Source organism: Montipora capricornis, chromosome 6, assembly GCF_036669925.1.
Source record: "Montipora capricornis isolate CH-2021 chromosome 6, ASM3666992v2, whole genome shotgun sequence".
In the NCBI taxonomy this organism is placed as follows: domain Eukaryota; kingdom Metazoa; phylum Cnidaria; class Anthozoa; order Scleractinia; family Acroporidae; genus Montipora; species Montipora capricornis.
Genome location: NC_090888.1, coordinates 70,166,845 through 70,193,593, shown reverse-complemented (window position 1 = coordinate 70,193,593; position 26,749 = coordinate 70,166,845). Strand labels below are relative to the sequence as shown.

Below are 26,749 nucleotides of genomic sequence, written 5' to 3'. Positions count from 1 at the left end.
CCTCTTTAGAAAAAATAGACACGCATTGCTTACGTGTGGTAACACGTAAACATTAGTATGCTTAAATGGTAAGGGTTAACCTTGGAATGTGTTCGCATTGGGGAGCTTATAGTGGTAATGATTACTAGTCTGCACATGAGGGATAATTTATCACAGATTCAGTTATGAACGTGCGGCCTCCAAAATCACTAAGGGCAATATTAATATATATGTATATATTTCCGATGCTTACAATCTTTCATTTGGCAAAAAAACAAGAAAAGACGTACATTCACTCTATCAAGTTTCATTAGCACAGCGATCGTTCTCATCACTAACAGATTGATCGATTAGTTTGCTCTTTAATGTTCTTCAAACGTGATAGGATAAGTGACCTGATATTTGTTATCCCAGGCGTACAGAACTTTTTCCCTTGGATTGTAATCCACCATATAGTTGGCACCATACTGGTTAGTGAACTTTAGGTTAGGGTTCCACTGTCTTCCCGTCTTCGTGTCATAGGCAAAGTTGATTGTGGTGGATCTGGAGCTGTAATCGTCAATAGTGTAGATGACTCCACAAGCAACAAAAGCATTGCCCATCGAATAGATAGGTTCTAAAAATACAATAGTATGTGTATTAGTGAAATTTCGCCATTCTATATTGTGTCAATGACCAATTCACTTACGAGAGTGTACTGTAAAACCATGTTGGATCGTTTTTGCGCCATCTTGAGATACAACAATACTCAAATCGTTTGCAAAAGGCAACTCTGGTGATCTCAATGATCAAGGTAAAAATTGCCGGGAAAAAACGTAATTTAGGCAGACAAAACTTAAAAAGCGCTCGAAAATCCCAACTGAGATAGCTGATTCTTGACACGTGTGCTTTTAGGTCTGAGCTTGATTACACCACTTTTCTCATCGGACCCTTGTGAAAACGTAAATCTAATATCGAAAAACACGACGTTTTATGCAAAATCTGCAACTTTTTTCGCATTCTCACAATGTTGGTTTCATAAAAAAAGGAGTGTTACCTGTGGTAGGGTAAAAAGAGTGGGTAATGGTGTTTATCACGATATTGATTTTACCGGCCATCAACCTTTTAGGGCTGCTGCCGGTATATCCACATAACACCCACAAACCCTGCTCATCCACTGCCAGGTCCATTCCACTGTATCCACCCGACTGGTACTGGTGACTTCTCGGTGCGCAATTGCTCACGCTTATCTGAGCCTCTATTCCATCTGAGCGCAGATTGTACTTCACAATTACGTTGGAACTTTCTCTGGAATATTAAAGGGAAGTGTAAGGAGGATTCCGATACGATTAGAAAAACACCATTGTGTGTATGGAGAGAAAGAGCCAAGACATGCATTGACCAAGTGTTAAAATAGGTTATTACTGCCTTGCCAGTATGGCAATCCCAATCGCAAAATGGGTAATATGTCATCGTTTTTTACTGGGCTGGTGGTGGCTGTGTGCAGAGAGTCTTCTGTGCTTATTTTGTTAGGTTTGAGGGGGCTGGGGGGATGCGTAGATTTCACTGGTGCACACAGGAGAACATTTAATTAACCTGCAATGACGTCATTGTAACGCGAACGGCGTTTTAGTGCATCTTTAAACAAAATATACCCTTATGGAGCTCAAGAATGGAACGTCAATTGGATATGCAAAACAGGCGGTGAAAAATAAATATCTGGAATCTTAAAAGCTACGAGTAATGGACTTCGACAGCAATCTTTCGCCGGTCGAGCAGAAATCGTAGTGAGCTGTATTTTTGCCAAGCCAAGTGTGGTGTTATGTAAAACACTGAAACCAAATGGAAAATTCTCTGGTAACTTATGAGTTCAACAACTTCGGACAGAGAGGGAATCGAACACCTTAAGTGGATCTGTGATCTCTGTTGTCTGGCTATTTGTATTTATTTGTACTCAACTCTGCACAGTCTTCCGGTAACAATTGGAAATTTCACTAATTCTTGTTAACCTTCAATGGCGTCGAAAGTCATTGTAACGCGAATGGCGTTTTAGTGGATCTTTAAACAAAATAGGTAAAGGTACACCTTATTTAACGTCGAAGTTCCTTTACTCTCTAGAGAGTATTCTCCCAGGAAGCCGACGGTGCGCTCAAATATACCCTCATGGAGCTCAAGAATGGAACGTCAATCGGATGAACAAGACAGGCGGTGAAAAATAAATATCTGGTAAATATCTGGAATCTTTAAACCGACGAGTCATAGTCTTCGACAACAATTTCATTTTTCGCCGTTGGCTATCAAGTGAGCTTTGTTTCTTGGTATTATATACAACACTAAAATCAAATGACAATTTTTTTTATGGATTTAACAAACGTTGATGGAATCGAACGCCTTGAATGCATCCCAGTGTTTACTTAAGTCACATCTAAGTTGTCTGGCAATTTACATTTATTTTTTACTCAACTCTGGAAAGGTAAAAAAAAAAAAATGGAAATGTGACAGTGGATAATTATTTGAATGAAAGCTTGTTGTCTCTTTTGTGCTTCATTATTTACGGTCAAGGTTCTTTCGAAATGGGTTTGATGTGAACTGTAAGAAATTTATTAAATTGCATATGCTTTGTGACACCCAGTGTGTGTCTTGTTTGTACGCACGCAATTGAAATAGGAAGGGTTTTTTGCCTCTAATAGCAAATATGCTGTTTTTTTCAATAAATTATTCGCTGGAAAAGGTTTTTGTGAGATATCCACGTTTGCAAATTTTTCATGTTGTGTAATTTTCGAGCTTACAAATTTGCATACGTGGGTTGAAATGAGATACGGGAGGATTTTTGTGGTAGTGCGCTGCAAGCGGCGCGTGTATAAGTCACGAAGATAAACAGGTCTGTTGGAAGCGTGCTTGAGTTTCAACAAAATGAGCCCCAAAATCAGCAAAAAATTGTGACGCTGATGAATAATAAAGTAGCTGCTATTTCCAAAACGATGGAATTACCTGGTGATAAATAACCTCATCTTGGAGAGTAAATTTTTGACTTTGCAGAAATAATGGTCAACCTCAAGAGTTTGGCGATTGTGATCTTTATGTTGAATTCGCACATTTCTTGTCAAACTTTAGAAAACTTGAAAGAAAAAGAAAACTAACAAAAACAAAACCCCGGTATCTTGCCTGGAGGGTTTAAACTGCAGGTTGCAGGCTAGATTTGCAGGTCACTTTTTCACCAAAGCTGAAACAACCCAAAAACTTTACTAATGCTAACATTAGGCCTAAAAACACAATGTTAGCCTAAGGTTAGCATTTTTGCAAAGGTTTGGGTTGTTCAGTTATGGTGAAACAATGACCTGCAACCCCAACCTGCAGGAGGCAGGAGAAGGAGGCAGTGTGGACCAGTGGTTAGGGCGCTTGCCTTGAGATCCGGAGATCCCGGGTCCAAGACCCGCTCTGACCTCTCGCTGAATTTGTTCCTGGTAGTCCCTGGTTCAACTTCCCAGCTGCACTTGTAAATAGCCAACTGGTTTGCCTCCGGCCAGTTGGGATTCGTAACAGTTGCTGTTGTTGTGCTCCGTTGTTTCGTTGATTGTTTCATTGGCCCTGAAAAGCCCCTAAGGGAGCGGTCAATTCAGTATGTATTGTATTGTATTGTATGTATGTAACCTGCAACCTGCACTTTACACCCTCCGGTATCTTGCCATCATTTGACACAGGTGCTTCACTGTTTCGCGAGTAAACACGCCGCGGTAACTTGATCACGGCGCATTCGATGTCACTTTCGATTTTGCGATTTACTTGTGCAGCCAAAACCCGGGAGCCAAAAGTACAATAACAAAATTGAACGTAGCAAAAATCTCCCATTTTGTTATTTGCGGTTCAAAATTAATGTTTCATGTCGTAAATTTTGTTGCTGATGGCAAAATATTTTATTCTCGATCAACCGTCCTGAAAACTTTCTTCTGCTCTTCCTAAAAACGGTGTATCAATATTTATTTACTTTTGCAGCAATATTTGTTTTGCCTAAAGCAAGCTAACAAAATTTGTACCTTGCTTAGTTCGCATTTTTGAGCGTTAAAACAGAATTTTAGGTCCTATGCTTCTGTTACAAAGTGGTATATTTTTTAGGTCACCCATCCATATACTAACCCCGCCGGAAAGGTAAAAATTCAGTGAATAAATTCAGTGAATAAATTCAGTGAATTTTTGTATTAGCTGTCACACGCTCCGAGTGCACGCTTAAACGTCTGGTGAAAAGAAGCCTCCTCCACACATGTCCAATATACATGAGCTGAGTCGGGTCGTCAATTGCTGTTGACGGCCCGACTCACCGGATGTCGGGTCGTGAAGTTTAAAAAGGAAGTAAGATTTACTGGCGGAAGTCGAACTGCCTGAGGCAGCTTCAAATTCTCGACGGATCGTGACGATCCGATCAGGTCGTGACGACCCGTCATTTGAAAAGTCGACCCGACTTTTGGAAGTGTCAGGTGGTGAGAGAAAGAAAAACTTCGATGAACAAAGGAGGCTGTGCTGCTCAAAAATGTTGCATGCTTTGTTCTCAAAGAGTAGCGACTAAAATATCGACATACGCGTAGAAAATTATAAACATCGACAAGAATAGCATTCACAAATGTTGCGAATATGTGTCCTTGATACCCTGAACAACATGCTGTTCATGCTGTTCATGCTGACAAAAATGTTGTATGCTTCGTTCTCAAAGAGTAGCGACTAAAATATGGTATAGCCATAGAAAACTATAAAAATCGTCCAGAATAGCATTCACAAATGTTGCGAATGTGTCCTTAATATCCGTATACCATGTTGTTCAGAAACAGCAATAATGACTGACTGTAATAGCGCTCCGAAATGTTGAATGCTTCGTTCTTAAAGCATCGCGAAATTGCCGTACACTTGCGGAAGTCGAACTGCCTGAGGCAGCTTCAAATATCTCGACGGATCGTGACGATCCGATCAGGTCGTGACGACCCGTCATTTGAAAAGTCGACCCGACCTTTGGAAGTGTCAGGTGGTGAGAGAAAGAAAAACTTCGATGAACAAAGGAGGCTGTGCTGCTCAAAAATGTTGTATGCTTCGTTCTCAAAGAGTTGTGACTAAAATATCGATATACGCATAGAAAACTATAAAAATCGACCAGAATAGCATTCACAAATGTTGCGAATGTGTCCTTAATATCCTTATACCATGTTGTTCAGAAACAGCAATAATGACTGACTGTAATAGCGCTCCGAAATGTTGAATGCTTCGTTCTTGAAGCATCGCGAAATTGCCGTACACTTCCTCCAAACATCCAAGCGTAGCAAAAATCGCAGCAAGCTTCCTAAAAGCATCAAAAAATGGTGAATGGTTCGTTCGTTCGTTCGTAGCGAAATTAATACCCAGACAACATGCTGTTCAGAAACAGGGATAATGATCGTTCATAAATGCGAGGATCATAGCTTAACTTGAAAACAGTTACTGTTTATTACTGAGAACGACAACTCCTATGATACTGCAACGAGAAAGTGGCTGCTAACACGGAAACAAAAATGCTGGGCAAATTCTTTCCCAGCAACTAGCTACAACTCCATCCTTAATTCACACAGAAGCAATGATATTTGCAAAATCATTACTTCCTATCTAAGAACAAAGTGACGATTATAGCAGCATTTTTAGTTGCTTTCAGCTTAACAAAGTCACCAGCACCAACACGGTATCCTAATGACTTGCGTTTCTATCTTTAATTTGGAAAGTCAGACTTAAAATTTTACTACCTTACTCTATCATGTACGAATTCTAAGAGTTACGTTGAAAAAACCCCTTCCGCACCAGCACTCATTAAAACACATACGCCCAAATAATGTACAAACAACGGCCCACATTTTCCACCCCACGTCCGGCGTCAAGAAATTATGCATTCACGTTGCAGAAAATCCACAAATAAACCGTAAACCAGCACTATTGCTACAAAACAGACTGAACAGACAAAAGCAAATAAAGAACTTCAAAACTATTGCCCAGTATTAATCACCTAAACGCGTCGAAGTCGTTAACAGATTTAATCTCTTCATGAAAAACGGAATGCTGATCTGTTGGAAGAACGCAGCATAACAATTCATTTCATGAGTTTTACGTCCTTTAAATTAGTATACCCCAAACGGCAACCTCGCGTTGTCGCTGCATGCTTCACGGTCACACGTTTCATAAAAACCCCCAATAAAGTATATATTTTCTGGAAGCTTAGGAATTGTAAATTCCGATTATTAGTTGATTTAAGGCAAGAAATAAAAACCTTTCCTAAAATAGCCCTCATTTTTCAAAAGTATATAGTTTCACAAGTTGAGTTCGTTTCCGGTCAGAATTTAACCGGAAACTACGTCACACCTTGATCTAAGAAACAAGATTTTGATTAATTGTCTGGTTTGTTTTGTTTGTTTTTTTTTTTTGCGCTGTTAAACTTTCAGTTTTTATAAGACACGCAGTAGCTTTTCTTAAATACTCATTACTTTCGAAGGAGGCAACAAATAAAAACTGCCCGGCACGGGTTTTTTTGCCGCATTATCGGGCAACATTCTTGCCAAATTTCAGTGAAAAAGGATGAAAACTCGCTGTAAACGTGCGCCTCATTCGATGTAATTTGCATTTGAGTGTTGAGAAATGGTCATTTATGGAGAGCTTCTAATTAGAGAATTTATTGATAGAGTCGTTTTTGCTTTCTAACTTTGTCTAGAAGAAACCTTTTTTCGCAAACTTTTTGTTATTAAAAAAACTCTATGAGGTGTACTTGGAAATATCAAAAACTAAAATGGCAAAATTATCGATTTTGGGGTATACCGATACCTTACAACATCACTCTCACGGGACCAAACACAATAACAAACCTACAACACAGTTTTGCCAAATTAATTTCCCTGCCACAATTGTAAGCTCACAGCCGCCGTACATTTTACCATCATGTGTCTTTAAAATGTTTAATTTGTGTTTCACCTCAGAGGCTAGCGCTTCAATATTACGCGACGATCGCAAACGAGTAACAAATATGAATAACGAAACAACTGTCTCCCGGTGGATTGACATCACCACCTCAAATGACTTCTCGTCGCGAAGTAGACGGGTCGTCACGACCCGTCAACATTTTCAGCCGGCCTCACCGCCTCCAGTGTCTTCACAAATACATGTTTTTTTCTAAGTCTCTCACCACCTGACATTTCCAGAAGTCGGGTCGACTTTTCACATGACCGCTCGTCACGAACTAGACGGGTCGTCACGACCCGTCAACATTTTCAGCCGGCCTCACCGTCTCCAGTGTCTTCACAAATACACGACTTTTTTCTAAGTCTGTCACCACCTGACATTTCCAACAGTCGGGTCGACTTTTCACATGACCGCTCGTCACGAACTTGACGGGTCGTCACAACCCGTCAACATTTTCAGCCGGCCTCACCGCCTCTAGTATCTTCACAAATACACGATTTTTTTCTAAGTACCTCACCACCTGACATTTCCAAAAGTCGGGTCGACTTTTCCCATGACCGCTCGTCACGAACTAGACGGGTCGTCACGACCCGTCAACATTTTCAGCCGGCCTCACCGTCTCCAGTGTCTTCACAAATACACGATTTTTTTCTAAGTCTGTCACCACCTGACATTTCCAACAGTCAGGTCGACTTTTCATATGACGGGTCGTCACGAACTAGACGGGTCGTCACGACCCGTCAACATTTTCAGCCGGCCTCACCGCCTCCAGTGTCTTCACAAATACATGTTTTTTTCTAAGTCTCTCACCACCTGACATTTCCAAAAGTCGGGTTGACTTTTCACCTGACGGCTCGTCACGGACTAGACGGGTCGTCACGAACCGTCGCCATTTTCAGAAAGTTCCTCGCACCTTCTTTCAAATAGCAACTTCCTGTTACTTTACTTCCGCAAACACCACGACCCGACTTCCGCTTGACGGGTCGTCTTTACCAAAAAGTCGACCCGACTCAGTTCGTGTGTATTGGACAACCCTCAAAAGAGAAGGAGGTTGTGACGGAACTTGAAAATGATCAACATGTCAGTCAAGAAGCCAATGTTTCTCGATTCCCCTTTATTTTCTCTTTATTTTCTTCAATCTTTCTGGGTTTAGTACTCTGCTAGTAACCACATGTCTTCTCAGGGGGCTATTTACCTAAGACTTCTACCATGGCACTACAATGATATACAATACCAAAACAATATCGTGCACTATTAGAGCTACATATTACGCAAAGACAACTTGAATCTACTGGAAGACAAAACACAGCTCCGTTGACAATATAGAATAAAGCGCTGTGTTACTGCACCACCACACGTACGCAATGTGTGCCTATTTGTTCTAAAGACGACAGGATTTTTTTCTTTGTGACAAATGATTACTAGGCTGGTAGCCAGGTTTTTAACCCTCAGAAAAAGATCTGTTTAAAAGTTAAGTTTAATAGTTTAATAATACTTCGTCAATGAAGTTGAAACCAATCAACTACAATCAAGTGATCGTTGGTCGGTGGCAAAGCCGCACCCGAGAAGTGCAAATGCAAAGCATAGCCAGAAAACAATGCCCGCTAATATAATTCAAACCCGTAACGGATTTCAGCCTCTTCAAGTTCAAATTGAAGATCAAATCGAAAGAAATGTAAGCAATCAAAATGGGAATAGCGCTGTCACAGGACACAGAACATCACCGTCGTCCTCAGAGATTAGAATGCGAAACACTAACTTAATCAATTCGTCAGATCATAGTTAGTAGATGGTCAGATCAATTTGATCATTCACAGCCCAACCGTCAGAAGAAAGTCATTATAGCGGGTGATTCTACTCTCAAATACCTACAAAGCCATAAAATGTCGAAGAATTCACAAGTTAAGATAGCCACTTTTCCGGGATGCACAACGCAAGACATGAAGGATCATATCAAGCCACTACTACGCAGAAACCCGGACGAGTTAATTATCCATGTGGGAACTAATAGTTTACGATCCTCCTATACTCCTCGTGAATGTGCGGTAGAACTGATTGACCTAGCCAAAGCAATCAGCTCTGAATCTTCAGCTATGATATCTATATCCGGTCTCATCAACAGATCTGATGACGAAGCCCTTGCACGTAAAGTACCTGACGTGAACAAAGTTCTTAAGGAATGCTGCCAGCAAAAGAACTGGGGTTTTATTGACCACTCTAACATTTCAAGAACTAGCCACTTAAATCGAAGTGGTCTTCATTTAAACAAGAAAGGCACCATGCGCCTAGCTCAAAATTTCATTAACCATTTACGTGTAGATTAAGATATTGCCGTCTGGGAATCCGACTCGGCTGATGTCCATTAGGATACCAACTGTGGTAAGTCCATCTGTCCCACAATCTTTGGTCGAGGTTTAGCCATAGCGTCCCTTAACATTAATAGTCTGTTGTCTCATATTGACGAACTTAGAGTTTTTATGTCCTTTTCTAAAGTTGATATTTTACATATCAACGAATCAAAATTAGACTCTACAGTACGTGATAACGAAGTATACATACCTGGCTTTGAAATAGTCAGAAAAGATCGTAAAATTAACGGAAGAAATGGTGGTGGAGTATGTACATACGTTCGCACTAATCTGAACTATCGAATACGCAATGATTTAAATAATGATCTTTTGGAGTGTCTTTTCGTTGAAATCAGTAAGCCACGAAGTACACCATTTCTGGTCGGTACTTGGTATCGACCCCCAAGTTCTCCACCCAATTTATTTAGCGAATTTGAGAATGTTATATTGCAAAAATTGACGCGGAAAATAAGGAATTATATTTACTTGGTGATATCAACTGCAATTTGTTGCCTGATGCAATTGCAGTTAATTCTTCCCATCTGATAAACATTTTCGATATATATGGTCTTAGTCAGTTAATCACTGAACCAACACGTGTCACCCCGGACTCAAAAACATTAATTGATTTATGCATAACGAACTCCCCAGAGAAGGTTACAAATTCCGGTGTCATTCACCTTGGCATAAGCATAGTTAGTAGACTACTAACTATGGCATAAGTGATCATTCTCTTGTTTTTTTGTCACGTAAGACTCAGTACTGCCGTACTGGCCCTCGCGTGATTGAAACACGGCAATTTAAACACTTTAACAGAGGAAAAATTTTAAGTGACCTCAATCAACTACCTTGGGCCAATGTTGATTTGTATTCTGATCCCAATGAAATGTGGCGTATATGGAAAGAAATGTTTCTTGGTTGCGTCGATAAACACGCACCACTTAAATCCAAAAGAATTCGAAAAAACGATCTCCATGGATTACTAGAGAGTTACTGAACAAAATCCGAAAACGAGATTTTCTTAAAAAGAAGGCAATCTCCTCCAACAACCCGGCTACATGGGATCAATTTAGGTGTGCAAGAAACCAGGCAAACAACACAATTAAACTCGCAAAAAAACTCTATGTTTCTGACAACTTGGAAGCCAGCAAAGGTAATTTACGCAAAACATGGAATGTTATCAACGAGCTAACTTCACGTAACAGTGGTAAGTCAACGAATATTTTGGAGATCAAGGTAGATAATAAAATAGCAAGTAACCCTATGGACATTGCGGAAACTATTAACGATCACTTTACTAATGTTGCGCAAATATTAGCACAAGATATTCCTGTTGTCGACGCTAATCCTGAGTCTTATTTGGAGCCCACTGACCATTCGTTTTCTCTGCAAATTCCGAGTGTTGATATTGTTTCTAACATTTTGTCGAAAATTGATGAAAAGAAAGCCACTGGTCTTGATATGATTCCGAGTAAATTGTTGAAAATGGCTGCTAATATCATCGCGCCCTCTCTTACCTCAATATTCTCAAAGTCTATTCTAACTGGGATATATCCAAACGATTGGAAAACGGCCAAAGTGACTCCACTTTTTAAAAAGGGCATTAAATCTGACCCTAACAACTACAGGCCAATATCTGTAATCCCTATAATTTCGAAAGTTTTCGAAAGAATTGTTTATAATCAACTTTTCCATTATCTAGATGTTAACAAATTGCTACTGGGTTGCCAATCAGGGTTCCGTTCTCTACATAGTACGCTCACGGCTTTGCTTGAGGCAACAAATGCTTGGTCAGTAAACATCGACAATGGCCTTTTAAGTGGCGTTGTCTTTATTGACCTTACTCAAGAGATTATGAAGGTAAGAGAAGTAATCCCTCATACTGGCCCTATTCCCATCGTAATCCCTCTTAGGTTATTTTTAGATGATATTTCCCGCGGATAATGTTACCGCGCGCGTTACGTGGAAGTTCCGTGGAGGAGGGAAAGTGGAGCAAATTCTGTACGATGCCATTCTCCGTTTTCAAAATTGAGTTTCATGGCCTGATAAAATTCATTGTCTGCAAGATACAGTTTTCAAACATACATCCTTGGAATTGCTTAACTGTCTAGTTTACAGTGATACCAATTTGAAGAACTTCCAATCTATCAAACTGTGTTAAATAATTTTGACAGATGCAGATACGTTTACCTTGGTTGCATTGCGTTACTTGTACATTTTAGTGCGCACTTTCTCACCGTCTACAAAATTCTGTCGCTTACAAAACTCGTCCGTGTCAAGATGCAGTTTGCAATCATATATCATGGAAATCGGTTAACTGTATGATTCACTCTGATAGCAATTTTACGATTTCCTAATGTAGGAAACCGTGTTAAATAATTTTGAAAGAGGGAGCTATGTTTTACGCGTGCGTTGCAAATTGACTTCAATCCGATCTTACGGTTTTAAAAAAATTTAGCGCGGGGTCAATTAAAATTTTCCTGTCATGTGTGGTACTGTTTGAAAGCGTTAGCTGTCTAATTCATGAATATCATAGAATTAAGTCACCATAGTTTAAGTCCGCTAAGAAAATCGAGAACGCGTTGACCAAGTCAGGAATATGTTACTTGGTGACTGTAGTCCCGCGATATTTCATTGTGTACAAAATTCTGTCGCCTATAAAACTCGTTACTTTCAAGATACAAGATGCAAAGATATATCATTCAAATCGCTTAACTGTGCTGTTTACAGTCAGGGGCGGATTTAGGGGGGGGGCCGAGGGGGCCGCGGCCCCCCCTTTCAGTTCGTCGGAGATTTATTTTTTGTCAAAATATACAATAATTTTATAATTTTGTAAGCAGTCTGTTGGAGCTTTTGATTTTTTTAACTAAAGCATGATTTTTTGCTAATAGTATGACCAAAGTTGTGCGAAAAAGCTTTCAACGTTAGCGGCGTTAATGTTATCCTTTTGAAATGACGAAGAAGACTGGATTAGAATTACTTGTCTACAGTCAACCTATTTTACAGAGACTGTAACAACGTAAAATCTTAATGTCTATATATATAATTATATATATTTTGGTTAGGTACAATGAGAATAACATTGTGACACGTACGTGCTTATGACCTGTTCCATCAAATCAAGAACCCTCTGTTCATTGCTGGCTTTTACACTGCCAAGCATCTTTTACCATTCAGGACTTAGCCGTTCGTTAAACCAGGGTTCGATATTGGATGTTATTGAGGCATACAGGCATATTAACGTGGTGAAAGATCAGCTGGCAGATATACGCAAGGATGCAAAAACAGTGTTTGCGCATTCAGTGCATGAAAAGATTCAGAAAATGGCTAAGAAAGCATACGTAAAGATCACCATCCTGCGCACTTGTGGTATACAGACACTTCATTCGTTTCTTCCAAGGCTGTTGTGACTTTGGAGCGAAGAGTCACAAACCATCATCATTATAACCACAACTTATAATTTTATTCGATATGGAATCCTGATATTTTCTGGGGGGGCATGCCCCCAGACCCCCCTAGAATGTAGCGCCTAAGGCGCTACCGAGGCGCGCTAACGCGCGCTGATTAGTATTCTTGTTCGGCCCCCACTTTCAAAAAATGCTAGATCCGCTCCTGACAGTGACACCAATTTCAACACTGTCCAATGTACGAAACCGAGTTTAATAATTTTGAAAGATGCAGGTATATTTAACATAATTAACATGCGTGCTTTGCAAATTGACTTCCATCCGATACCACGTGTTCATACATTTTTATCGCACTGTCTGTTCAAGTTTTCCTTTCATGTTTGATATCTGTCTAATTTATGAATATCTAAGATTTAAGTCGTCATATTTTAATCCCGCGAAGAAAATCAAGAACGCGTTAATCAATTCAGCGATATATTACTTGTTGACTGTAGTCTGCGAATTGCCAATGTTTACAAAATTCTGTCGCTTATAAAACTCGATCCTTTCAAGATACAGGTTTCAAACATCTATAACTGAAATTGCTTAATTGTCTAGTTTTCAATGATACCAGATTCAAGGTTGTGCCATACACGAAACCGTGTTAATTTTTTTTTTTTAAGGAGACAGCTATATTTAACATACGTGCTTTGCAAATTCACTTGAATCCGATAACACGGGTTCAAAAATTTTCATCGGACGCTTGATTCAAGTTTTCCTTTCATGTTTGGTACTGTTGTAGAACTCTATCTGTCTACTTTATCACCATATAAGAATTAAGTCATCACATTGTAATCCCGCAAAGGAAACCGAGAATGCGTTTATTAAAGTCAGAGAGATCGTACTTATCGACTATAGTCTTCCATTTGCCATTCTGTGCAAAATCCTGTCGGTTACATAACTCGTTCCTTCCAAGATACAGGTTTCAAAACATAAGTCATTGAAATCGCTTAACTCTGTAGTCAACAAGTCACGTTCGTCCAGAAAATGTATATACGCGTTTGTCTCAACAACCTCCGCCATTTTTGTTTGATGGTAAATCGCGAACGACGCGAATCATTACGTGGGAATTCGCTCAACTGTCAACATTGGTAAAAATGGGGGCATGTGATTGGCTATCAGTTAACCCTCGTGGGAATACCAGATCTCGCAGGAGATCTAAAAATAAGTTAAGAGGGATTATGATGGGAATAGGGCCAGTATGAAGGATTACTTCTCTTACCTTCATAATCTCTTGCCTTACTAAGGCATTCGATACCATCGATCATGAGATCATCTTGCGTAAGATGTCATATTTGGGTGTCGATCAGGCGGCCATAAAATGGTTCTCGTCGTACTTAAGTGGCCGAACCCAAAGATGTAATGTCAGTGGCAAACTATCATCTGCTCGTACCCTCAGTTGTGGCGTGCCGCAGAGTAGCATATTGGGTCCTTTGCTATTTTTAATTTACAGTAATGATCTTCCCAACTCCCTGTGGGGCGCCGTACCAAGAATGTTTGCCGATGACACCAACCTTACGTTATCTGCTAAAACGTTAACAGAACTTAAGCTAGCTCTAACCCCTGAATTAAATAACCTTAGCAGTTGGCTGAAAGCTAACAAGCTCAGTCTAAATGTTGCTAAAACTGAGCTAATGATTATTGGATCAAGACAAAGGCTATCTGCCCAATGTGACGATGTAGTAATCAGAATTGATGACCAAATTATCAAGAGAGTCGTTCATACCAAATCCTTGGGTCTTACCATAGATGCAAACCTCTCTTGGGGTAAACACGTTGAAGAGATTTGCAAGAAAGTCTCTTCAGCTATAGGCGCCCTAAAACGTGTGCGGCCGTTTATATCCAAAGAAACTGCAATTCTAATTTATATCACCTTAATTATGCCTCATTTTGATTACTGCAGCCCCGTCTGGGACTGTTTGAGTGGTTACTTGAGTGATAAGCTCCAAAAATTACAGAATCGCGCAGCCAGAGTTATTACTAAATCACCCTTTGATGCGAGCTCAAACCACCTTCTTTCCACCCTCAGCTGCGAGAGGCTATCTCTTCGCCCATAGTTACTATGCTTCGCCGAAAGAAACAAAAAGCCTTAATGATGTATAAAACCATGAAAGACCTTGCTCCGGATTATCTACAAAGTCTTTTCTCTCAGCGTCACTCTGCTTACAACTTAAGAAACTCTGAGGGAAGGCTGACCCTGTCCAAACCAAGCACCAATTATTTGAAACGAAGCTTCTCTTACAGCGGGGCCATGCTATGGAACAACTTGCCCAAAAACTTAAAAAATGCTGCATCCGTTGAGCATTTTAAGCGAAATATCAAGAAGGTAGCTGATATATCGGATTCCCACACGGCAATCATGTAAAGCAGTTGTAATTAGTTTTAGTTTTTAACTTGAGCTTAACTGATGATTTTCCGTGTTTAAATAAAGATTTACATACATACATACATGCTAATGCAAGTAAAAAAAATTACGGAAGATACAATAAGTGCATGACTGGAGAATAATTGGGGGAAACTAAATTCCCATTCAAAGAATGTTTTCCAATATTAAACATTCTAAAAATTAAGAAGTAAAGTTTAAATGTATCCCAAAATTGCATTAAATTGCGAACGTTTCCATGTCCATACTTCTCTCGTTAAATGCCTGCGTGGTTACCAAGCAAACGTTTCGCATCGTTCTCCTGCGCTTTTTTTCGCGCAAATTCTATCGTTTTCATTTCAACTGTGGGCTTTAGCAATGAAGACAGCTGTTGTCACTCACAGGGAATAGGGAGAATGATTCAGTAAAAGAAGCTTTTCAAAGGTATTTTCGGAGTTGATGAACCTATTAATGTCGCTGCAAATGCACAACATTAGATAGAGCTCTTATTTTTCCAAAATCATGCTTGAAAGTTGGGGGTGCGGGTTATACACGGTACTAAGATTGCACTAAAAATTAAGAAATAAAATTTGAATACGGCCCAAAGCTAAGCTAATTAAATTACATACTTGTCACTCACGAGTTACACCTTGTTTAAAATTGACACAAATGATCTAATAGACAGAACTTAAAACTGCTTAATGAAGGTGCATGCATAATGTTTGATGGAATACTATTCCAGTCTGTTATGTAGCTATTTAAAAATGAAAATTTAAAGTAATTTGTACGTGTCTGCTTAGGTCGTATCTTAAAATTATGGTTCCTACGCGTTTTCGCCAATACATTAAAATCAAAAAACATATGAGGATCTATGTCACAGTGTCCGAAAATAATCTTGTACATCTGCACTAAGCAGATAAACGTCCTTCATAACTCAAGCGAAGGCCATTTCAGGACCTTAAGTTTCTCCTGATGTCCTTTTTCTGATCCACAAATGACTCAAGGGGCTCTCCGATGTATCTGTCTACTTGTATCTCTATCTGTATCTGTATCTATCGACTCGTCGTATGAACGTGTGAGCCAAAGGGCCACGGCTGTTACGACTTCTGCGTGACCCCTTAAATGATCTTAATGATCCCCGACTTGAAAAAATTGCCACCCAACTCAGTCCCTTCTGTTTTTGAGTAACACGTACCACAGGCAACCCAGTATACGCTCACGGAGCCTCTAGTTTATCTAGGTAAAGGCTGTTTTGTGGAGCTGCACTGTTTGTACTAAAGCTTTATTTAACACCTATGATCAATGAACTTCTTATTAATTAAGTTTAACTCAGGTGTATCTTTCACAGCCACACGCCTTCAGTTCAGGAAAAATGTTTAAATTCATTTCTCTAAACAACAGTTATACCGTAACTAAAAAAAAACCAACCTTATGGAGCGTTTCTTTTTTATATCTTTACCTGTTTAAGCTCGGTTCATGTCGTCTCTGTGTCGACAACGAAGGGATAATGTTCGAAACGTCACCTCACAAGTCTTTCTTCTCGGTAGAGACTTGTGAGAATAACCCAACAGAAGTTTGAAATACAATGTATTTAACGACTTCAGTACCTTTCAGCTGGTTATCCTAGGCCGCATTTCAAATTGAAATAGGTTAGAAAACTTTTAAAAAATATATTTAGGGAAAGATCAAGAGATTTGCCATTTTGTAATTTAGCTGATTTAACACGTTTGTTCGCTCACCTCTCAGATATATTCAAAGGACACTATATCATCATCTGGAGAGGAAAAACGAAACAAGACAGTTACAACACTTGAAAGAAACGTTCTTATTACAAGGATTGACAAAACAGCACTTTATCACTTAACAGCAATGTTATAGCACCATATCAAACACCAACTATTGATGAAAACGATTTGGTCATTTTTGTGACGTACAAAGTTACCGTGGCAACAGCAAAGCCCTGCAAAAGCACCTCATGTTTCGGCTTTAGCTGCTCATATCTCAAAAACGAACTCGGTGAGCCCCATTTTTTATTTCTGAAATGTAATCAGCATGCCAGAATTAAACTTTCTGCAAAGTTTAAAAAAGGCTATGTGGGGTGGATTTAGAGCTATCTTAAATAATTGAAAATTTAAAGTGGCTCTGAATCCGCTGCACAGAAGTTTTTTAAAATTTGCAGAGAGTTTCACCTTGGCCTGCTCCCAGTTCGTTTTTCAGATATGAGCAACTAAAGCCAAAATATAGGGTGTTTTTGTAATCCTTTCCTGTTGCCATGGTAACTTTTTAAGTCACAAAAATGACTCCATCGCGTTTAGAAATAATTGATGTTTTATATGGTACCATAACATTGCTGTCACATGATAAAGTGTTGTAGTGTCAATCCTTCTAATAACAAGGTCTCTTGAAAGTGTTGAAACTGGTTTGAGCCACCTTAAACAAATGCAATTTGTTTACTTTGCAGCCAAAGATAACATTTTAAAAGGTAAGAGGCTCAGTTAATCTTGGAATAAGAGAAAACATTACTGAAACAAACGGGCCAATCTAGTTGTTTACCTGTTGTAGTAGAGATATTGTCCATATACCACAGCACCTGTTCCATCCCAGTCATACGGCAATGTGTACTTCTTACGCACCATCCCTTCTTTAAACTTGTCCATGTTTTTATATTCTTCAAGGTACCTTTGGTCACGATAACCTTGCATGACAAATATAGTCTCAGCTCCCATGATTCCTAGCGGGTCTTTCATCCATGCTCCAAAAGAATCCCTTGAGTTGTGGATCACAGGTTTACCAATCGACTTGATGTTTCTGCAACTGTCTACAGGAAAGCAAAAGAAAGGAAAAGAAAAACGTTAAATTAGATCATTGCCCCACTAAAAATTAAAGCAGTTTCCCTCAGTCAGGAATTAATATTGTCTTTCTTTTTATACGAAGTATTGATCAACCTCAGTATAAAGGCAACATCTCGGAGTATTAATGCATACTAATCTCAATCACAAAGCATGCTCCTTTTGCGTTAAGAACTTCCTCGGTATCATCCGAGTTGTAAAAAACAAGGAATTAATTTGCTATGTTGTCCTTTCCAGTTTTCTTCATGAAATGTATTCTAGGGTTTTCGTTTGAGACTGGAGGTTTCCCAACTTATGTCCGGTACTTTGATGCCAATATTTGAGAGGTTGGTTTTTTTAATTTTATTTCGTAGGATGTCCCCTGCATGCGGTAGTGACCATCGACAAGCTAGGAGGCACAGACGCGGACATCAAAATTAGAAAATCCAAAAGGCACGCATCACCTTTGCTGCTATTAGAAATATCTTGAGCTCAAGAAACATTACCACACAAACCAAACTGAGGCACTTTTATTTCAACATTAAGCCTGTTTTACTTTATGGCTCAGAGACTTAGAGCTCAACAAAGGCATCGACAAAGAAGATCCAAGTTTTCATTAATAAGTGCCTGCGTAGGATTTTACAGTTGGTATGGTCAGGAAGAGTCAGTAACATAGAACTATGGCAGAGATCTAGGCAAACTTCAGTGGAGAATTCTCTCTGGAGAAGGAGATGGAAAAATGGCTTGGTCACAGAGACAGGAGGCTATGGAGAGTAACTGTTGATGGCCTATGATTTTGAGAAGGAGTGAAGGGCGAACTACTAGTCCTTCTACTACTATGTCCCCTGCAGGGCAGAACACGTTATCATTAAAATTGGGGCCGTTCGTTTTTCTTCCCATCCACAAATTGTAACGTTTGCTATCATTTGTAATTGGAAGACATAACGGCACATTTTAGTGGCCACATGTTCATTCTACATCACTTTTTGTGTTTCCTTCATTTGTTTTCCGAAATCGGAGGTACACGAAAGAATTTCTACTGTCGATCGATTGGTTTCGCTAAAGGCTAGGTGTTGATTTCTATTTAAGCTATTAGTACCTGTTACAGCTTTCATATCGTCGTTGTAGTCTGTTTCATGAAAGGTATTTGGTGTTTGTGGGGTTTTTATCGGTCACACTATACGGTGTCAGTGTAATAGCAACGAAGGATCCCGCAAAAATCAGTTTTTAATTCCTTTTGAATTGGATAGAATCTTCACATTAACTAATTGGTAAAATATGTCAATTTTTAAAAATTAAAAATTAAATTATTTTCCTAAATTCGTGCAATTAATTGAGACCAAAACAAGATATATTCTTAAAGCTACCGTGTACTACCTTCAGGGGTGTCTTTAGTGAAACTAGTGTGTTTGTTCTCGTTCACTGGAAGTGCACTGAGGATTCCCATGATTTTTCTTCAGATGCTGCGATAATTAGTTAACAACTATTCACCGAAGGGGAGGTGGCTAGCCACCGACACTCAGGTGAATAGTTGTTTTAGTATATACTAAAAAATATAATTTGGATGTTTTCTTCACTTGTCATGCACGGATGAGAATTGGGACGCCATTTTTTCCCGAGTTGCTCGGAGGTAAATAGCACAGGATATTCGGAGTTTGACGAGCTAATCAGCGGCCGCGTTCAACGCTATCCACTGTTTTAGTATATACTAATATAAGGTATTCGCCTATACGCTTCGTCAGAGGGGTCTAAAGGCCAGCCCTAATAATATGATTCTTTGTCTTAATTCCACAACCTTCCTGCTTCGCATCACTCATATATATGTTTCCGTGATCCTTTCGCTATGTTCTCTTTTTCCTATTGCTAGAGCCAGACCTCGGATATTCACATGGCTTGTGGGTCTTCATTGCTAATTAATACTTTCTTAAAATACGATTTAATGCCACAAAAAGTAAAATATGGTGCTTTTATATACAAATACCTCAAACGTTTGAGAGCGAAGACAATTACCTGATGTTCCCCGCGAAAAGCGCTCCGATAGTCTACATATGCTGTCAATCAAAATGAACTTCTACTTCCGGCGAAGAAGTATTTATCAATATCTCCATCTTTTTGCATAATCTTTTTTATTATGATCGACGGGTGTGACCTTAACCTTTACTTAAAATCAAAAAAACAGTTCGGAAAATGTTCTACCTTGAATTAAAGTGCTTCTTTATATACCACCGTACTTACCTTTCCCTCGACAAATGCAAATATCAATTGTAGTCAAATCAAATTATGCCATCTTTTGGCTGTGATTTCAAGAACTTCAAGTCTCGTATCTACTTATTGTGCTTTTACCGTTTTCCGTTTTCCCTCAACAAGTTTACATTTAATAACACCTTCTGAAACTTATTCGTCTATATGACAGATCATACTGTACACTTACAACTGATCTGAAAAATGAAAGAAGAGGTTTAAGGTAATACAACACCCGTAGTATAAATAACAACTACAGCCTCAGACAAAAACACTTTGTAATACTTTGCCTTCCCACGATGTTGTTTTGCCAAATGGGCTCAGAAACAACATTGTGATGAATGTGCGAGACGCGAAATTTTCAGGTCTGTATATTCGTGTACTGTTCCAAGGAATTTTGTGACTCTATAATTTTTATTTACACCCGCTGTATTTTGCTTGCTTTGATCTTTGCATCCCACGTGAACGCTTATTGGCGTCTTGCTATTATAATTTTCTTTTACTTACCTTTTAAGAGAATTTGAGTGAACTCCAGCCTTGCCAGGGAAACTGATTTCTTGGCTTCCAGAAAAACTGGAAACAGCGTTTCTGAGTGTTCTCCCCTAGTTATCTCACGCCTTCGGTGCTCGCAAGGCGCGTTGCTGCGCCAAAAATGTCTCGCCCGGTGCTTTCAGAAATATGTCCGCTACTTTACAAAACTGTCGAAAACCCTAATATTCAGGAGAAATGTTTTTCAAGAGTTTTGGAGATCTCGACATCCATTTCTTACACGTGTTTCTAGATAAATGTTGCAAATTAGTCTATCAGAATCGCGGATTTGATTCACGTTAACAACTGACATCTCAAACCTCAGTTCTGACGAACCTTTTCGGTATGTCCACTTTTCACGTTCAACTTGACAAGAGATGAGCTCCTGAAGATGACCATTAATTAACTTGTACTATTCATTGATCTCAAAAAAGTGTAGATTAAGCATCATTGTTTGAAGTAAAACAAAACAAAATCGCAGCGGCCATCTTGTGGGCAACACCTTTTGACCTCAGCGCAAGAGTTCAAAGTGAGAGGAAAGCAATGTGGCCGTAATGTTGTAAAAACCATTTTCAATTTTTTAATCTAAAACGTCGCTCTGTATACGGAGCTTTAGCGTAAATTAAGTTTGAAAGTGACCCCAGTAAGATGGTGACGCAAACTTCAGTTTTCGCGGGGGGAAAACATAGGTTGCTAGATCCAGTCGTAATTTGAGATCATTTGTATCAATCAAGTTTGCTTTTCAAAAACAACGACAAGAAGCCATCTTTACAAAGCTATTTGATCCTCAGAATAAATCAAAATTAAACCAGGACATTCAAGAACAAACAACAAGTAACTTATTTACTTTCAGAACAGTTAACTGACTGAGAACATATCGTAAAGGTTGGATGGACTATGTGGGGTACGAAATGTGGAGTGTGGAAAACGCGGAGTGTGTGGAAAACGCGGAGTGTGTGGAAAACGCGGAGTGTATGGAAAACGTTGAGTATGTGGAGAATGCGGTGTGGAAAACGAGGAGTGTGTGGAAATGCGTAGTATGTGGGAAATGAGTGCAAAGAGTATTAAATGTTTACTGTTTAACGATTTATTACAGTGATATTATTAAAAATTGCACAATTCTTATCCTATCAATTGAGCGCTTGCAACACTGATGCTAAAGCCACAGAATTAATAAATGGCTATTTGTAACGTATAATTCTTTGATTGAAAAGCGACCGCCCGTCACAATTTGTTTTTATATCAAATGTTGATTAGAGATGATAACAGAAGCCCACTCAATCAATCGATCAATCAATCAATCAATCAAGGCTTCGTATTCAAAAGTAACATTAAACAGACAACATCAAGATTTGCTTAATAGGAATTGTGCATTTTTTTTAGAATGTTTCTGTCACTAAATCGTTACAGTTAACAATTAATACTCTTTTTACTCAAATTCAACACACTCTGCATTCTCCACACACTCAACGTTTTCCGCACACTCCTCGTTTTCCACACTCCGCACCCCGCATAGTCAAAAAGTAGTTTCTTGGAACAAAGTACATGCTATGTTGAATTCATCAAAACCTTGACGGAAAAAAATTCTTTCAAGTGCCTGTAGAAGGCAAAACAAACCTCTCTGGAGAATGCCAACACTGTTGTCTGCTTTGGTCAAGTCATGCTTCTTATCAATAATCATCCTGTGCATCTAACAAAGTAAAGAACAGGACAAACTAATGACCCACAATATTATGCTCTCTTCAATAGTTATTTCTTTCCTAAAATGATAATAAAAGACACCGCAGCAGTCTGTAACTAAGGCTTAAAAAAATAATTTCGCACGAGCATCGACGCGCTGAGTTGATTGATTGGTTTATCACAGCCATAGATCCAAGAAAATACCGTAAAATATACATCATCTTTGTCGGATTCTTTTCTTGCATTTGTACCTCCTGAGGACTTTTGAGCTTTTCGATAACAAAATTAAAGCGGTCGTGCTAAAAACTGTTCTGGTGGCATTGAAGCAATTTTAAACCACGTGTCATGTCAGGGGATGGGAAAATAAGGTAAATACTCTTTTGCTTTGGCCATCTCTGATTTTCGTCAGAAATAACACACAAACAACGATGACAAACATCAGATAGAAACGCATCATTTGAAACTATCTTTTTCTTGACGTTTCGTATGCTTCTGCATACACGGTTAAGAAGTCGTGCCAGCAGAGGCCCTTTGAATCACACGTTCATCTATTTTGTAATGTCCTGTCCTATTTTGAGATCTTTCAGTTTTTTAAGCTTATTGCATGTTGGATCCAACTTTGTTCGGTAGTTTGGCCAGGGGTTAAGAACGACAGCGGCTACGGCAACAATAACGCCAAATGGCAGTAATACTATTGGTTAAAAGAGGGAAAAAGTGATCGCGCTGCACGTGCGGCACGCATTTCTATACATTTCTCTCCCGTACTCGTCAAAACAACAACTTGAAATTACCAATTTTTGAGGTTTTGACGACAACGTAGACAAACTACTGTAAAGCCCCATTTACACGAGCAATTTTTCCTTGACAAGTTGGCCTTGACAAGGAAAAATTGCTCGTGCAGATGGGGAATAGTGGACAAATTTTCCTTGTGAAGGAAAATCTGGCGTGCTAGCTTTTCCTTGACAAGGAAAAATTGTCAAGTCAGAAATTTGCTCGTGTAGACGGAAAACAAGGAAAATGTGACAAGGATATTACTTGTCACAAGTGCACTTGTCAAGGAAAACTTGTCACATTTTTCATTTACACTACCAAGGAAAACTTTTCAAGGAAAAACTTTCGTGTTGTCAAGGAATACTTGCTAGTTTGTACAGTTGGCAAGTTTTCCTTGACAAGTGGACTTGTCAAGGAAAACTTGCTAGTGTAAATGAGGCTTAACCGTGAATTTTTCCATATCCTCCTTTACTTCCTATCCGGTTGTAGGATACTCCGCACATATTGCACAACGTAAACAAGATGGAATCATCGTGAAATAGTTAGGATAGCTCAAACTTATAGTTTGAAGTAACGTTTTCGTCACCGTAGCAGTCGTAGTTTCTTAAGCCCTGGCCAAACGAAAGCGAGAGTTGACGAGAGTTGAAACTCTCGCTTTCTTTTGCCCAGGAACTCTCATCCACACTGGGCTACTCTCATCGACTCTCGAGAACTTCCATCGAATTTAAACCTGCTCAATTTTTTCATGAGAGTTTTGTCTCGAGTTTTGGGGTCGGCAGTTACTGTTTTTTTCCAGCGGGCTCGGATAAAAAAAAGGAAAAACGTATGGTGTCGGATTCGAGAACCAAGGACAACACCAAGGCTGAAAATACCGGCTGACTGGTCGCCATATTTACGTCGGAAAAGTTTTTCCAGGGCGTTTCGATTCCCAGGCTTTCTCTTTTGTTTGAGCGTGAAACTCTCGACAAACTCTCGTCAACTCTCGCTCTCTTTTGGCCAACTTTCCTTCACTATCATCGACTCTTAAGAGCTCTCGTGAGTTTCAACTCTCATCAACTCTCGCTTTCGTTTGGCCAGGGCCTTAAACTCCATAATACCGTAAACTTGAGGGGCAAGGCCAAATGAAAGAGATCAACACTGGATTATGGACTTCTGTTAGCGTCAAAATGGCCTCGTAGACCATTCTTGTAACCGCAGTTTCTTTGGTATTATCGAGGTAGAAAACCAAAAAAAAAAGAAGATTCAAAAGAGCGTATAATCGCTACGAATTCACTACACTTTTGAGCCGTTTTCCCTACGCACAGTTACCTCCACGGTGACGTACGCGTTAGGTTTAGAAGAATTGAAACTGATAAGCTCAGAGCGATACCTCACTACATGTATCCTGCATAAATACGACAGAGAACATTAAAAAAGGTAGCGTTTATTTGATTTTTCTGGTGTCTTTATAATACTGAAATATTGAGCATGAAAAGACAATTTAATTCTTGATCATCGCCGTCGAGAGGAACATGATTTTAAAGTCGCGCTTTTAAGTTTATATACGGCCTTTGAATGAAAGCAGAGAGGCTGGAAGTCTATTGTAGTTTACCTTCTCACTGCTTTTCACGTCAGTTAATTAAACTGACTATTTAAGAGCAGGCTTCTTTTCAAGGTAAGTCCGATGATCAATCCCCTCCTTTTTCATCTTTTTTATCTTCACTTTATTAGCCGGAGGGGAGGGGGGGAGGGATACGTTCGATACGCTCTCCCCCTCCCCACACTAACTCTGGCACTAACTCTGATCAGATTATTACTGAAGAATATTAATACCGTCTTGAGACACTATGCTCCTTAATTAAGTTTAATTAGATTAAGTATTGAGAACTTGCCAGTTCCAGAACGAGATCTTGAGTGGACAAGGATCTTTTGGTGCGCAAATTGACTGTGGCGTTGTCAAGTGCATCAATCTGCAAAGACATTTCAATAAATATGAATCAAAAATTAAAAAGATCGAAATTGTTAAAGCGGCCGGTTATTTGGACATAAAGAAGTCTATCGCCCCATAAAATGAGCTAGTAGGTCGCCATATTTTGGGGATAGAGCAACCTTGCGCGTTTCAACTATTGCATTGAATTTGGGATTTCATGAAAGATTTTCAGGGCCTGTTTATATGAGGCGAGCCAGCCCGGTTACGCGGGCTGGGGGCCGTTTCTTGAAAGTCTCGAAACTTTACGGACCATTTTCGGGTGTCACAATTCCCTTTGAATCTCAAGAACTGAGAGGATTTAAGTCATCAAACCTCGTAGTCATTTTTCTTTTTGTTATCTTGAAAACATGTTAAAAGACCGGCTTTCCAAAACAAGAGGTTGGCAGTTTCACGAATGGCTTTTCGGACCCGAAAGGTTTTCGGGACTTTGGAGAAACGAGCCCCCGGCCCGGTAAAAGGACTGAATTGTTTACAGGGACGAATCCGTAGTGGGCCTAAAACTTTCACGCTTTCCTTTTGGCGTTTCTACCAAAGCAGAAGTTTAGCAGAGTTCGTAACTGCGATAGTCTTCAATGTCAAGGGCAAGGTATCTTTTAGATAGTCGTCCCTCAGTTCTGTTTTTCTTCTTTTTAACGCCCTGTACAGTCTTCTGACAGCTAGGATTAAATATTGGATGCATGCAGCTACTTTTCATGCACGGGGATGATGTCATAGTGATCTTGAAATCACAATCGGGTGCTCCATAAATGCACACCCTTTCTTATTCAGTTGACTAACTGCGAAATTCTTGCCACGCAAAGATACTTTGAAACTTTAGCGCTACAGAGAAGAATACCATTATACAACAAGTTGCAAATCCATTTTACACCGGCAAGAGCCTGGAATTACTTACAGCAACCAAAGCGAGAAGAAGGCAAACAAGTTGACGATAAAGAAACATTTCGGTGGTTTAATAACTTGATAGCAGCAAATCTGAAAGAAAAATGAGTTAGCAAACACTACAGTAAACACTTATATATCTAGTAGATCAATTAGAAAAAAAAAACTGGTTTCGTGTTAAAAAAAATACACGACTTGAGATTCACTTACCGATCCTTTATAAACTCTGGACGTTTAAAACTTTTGTTGAGCTCTTCCCTTGAGGAGATTCAATGAGAAATAAAGTCCTTCGAACGACTCAAAGAAGATAAAAAGGAATGGCGATAGCAACAGACGCAGAGGAAGTGAAAACTGCATGCAGAATATCCCGTTGCACTGATGCATGACTAACGCCAAGCAGATCGTATAACTCATGACCAAGGTCAAAGCCAAGATCGATCTCTCAGTTTCTGAATCAACTTTCTCTTTGACGAAATTTACTTCTGTCCGGTCTTTTAAAAACCCTTTTTCCAAAACTAGTTTGTGTTCTCCCCTTTATAGGGGTTCAGTGAGGAAAAACACGCTTTCGAAGGACTCGAAAAAGGTAAAAAAAAAATGGCATCAGAAAACAGCTGCAGAGGAAGTAGGAATTGCGGAATATTCCGGCATTTGCGCTGATGCTTGGCCGACTCCAAGCCGGAAGTGCAACTCCATACTTCGGTCATAGCGAAGATAGCTTCAAGTTCAGTAGCCTGCAAATCATCAGCCGCCGCTCATCGCTGATTGGCCCAAGCGGCGGTTAG

At 39.5% G+C, this 26,749-nt stretch overlaps 1 protein-coding gene across 1 annotated transcript; it reads right to left on the bottom strand.

The window, feature by feature from the left end:
* Positions 1–207: 207 nt before the first annotated feature.
* On the bottom strand, positions 208–26,346 carry LOC138053361 (noelin-like). The gene is made up of 7 exons (XM_068900008.1): positions 26,178–26,346; positions 25,981–26,060; positions 24,991–25,068; positions 22,286–22,358; positions 17,625–17,889; positions 1,016–1,266; positions 208–595 (listed from the first exon to the last, which is right to left on the bottom strand). The coding sequence occupies exons 2-7, from the start codon at positions 26,026–26,028 to the stop codon at positions 342–344; spliced, it is 969 nt and encodes a 322-aa protein (XP_068756109.1). The 5' UTR covers positions 26,029–26,060; positions 26,178–26,346; the 3' UTR covers positions 208–341.
* Between the last annotated feature and the right edge of the window lie 403 nt (positions 26,347–26,749).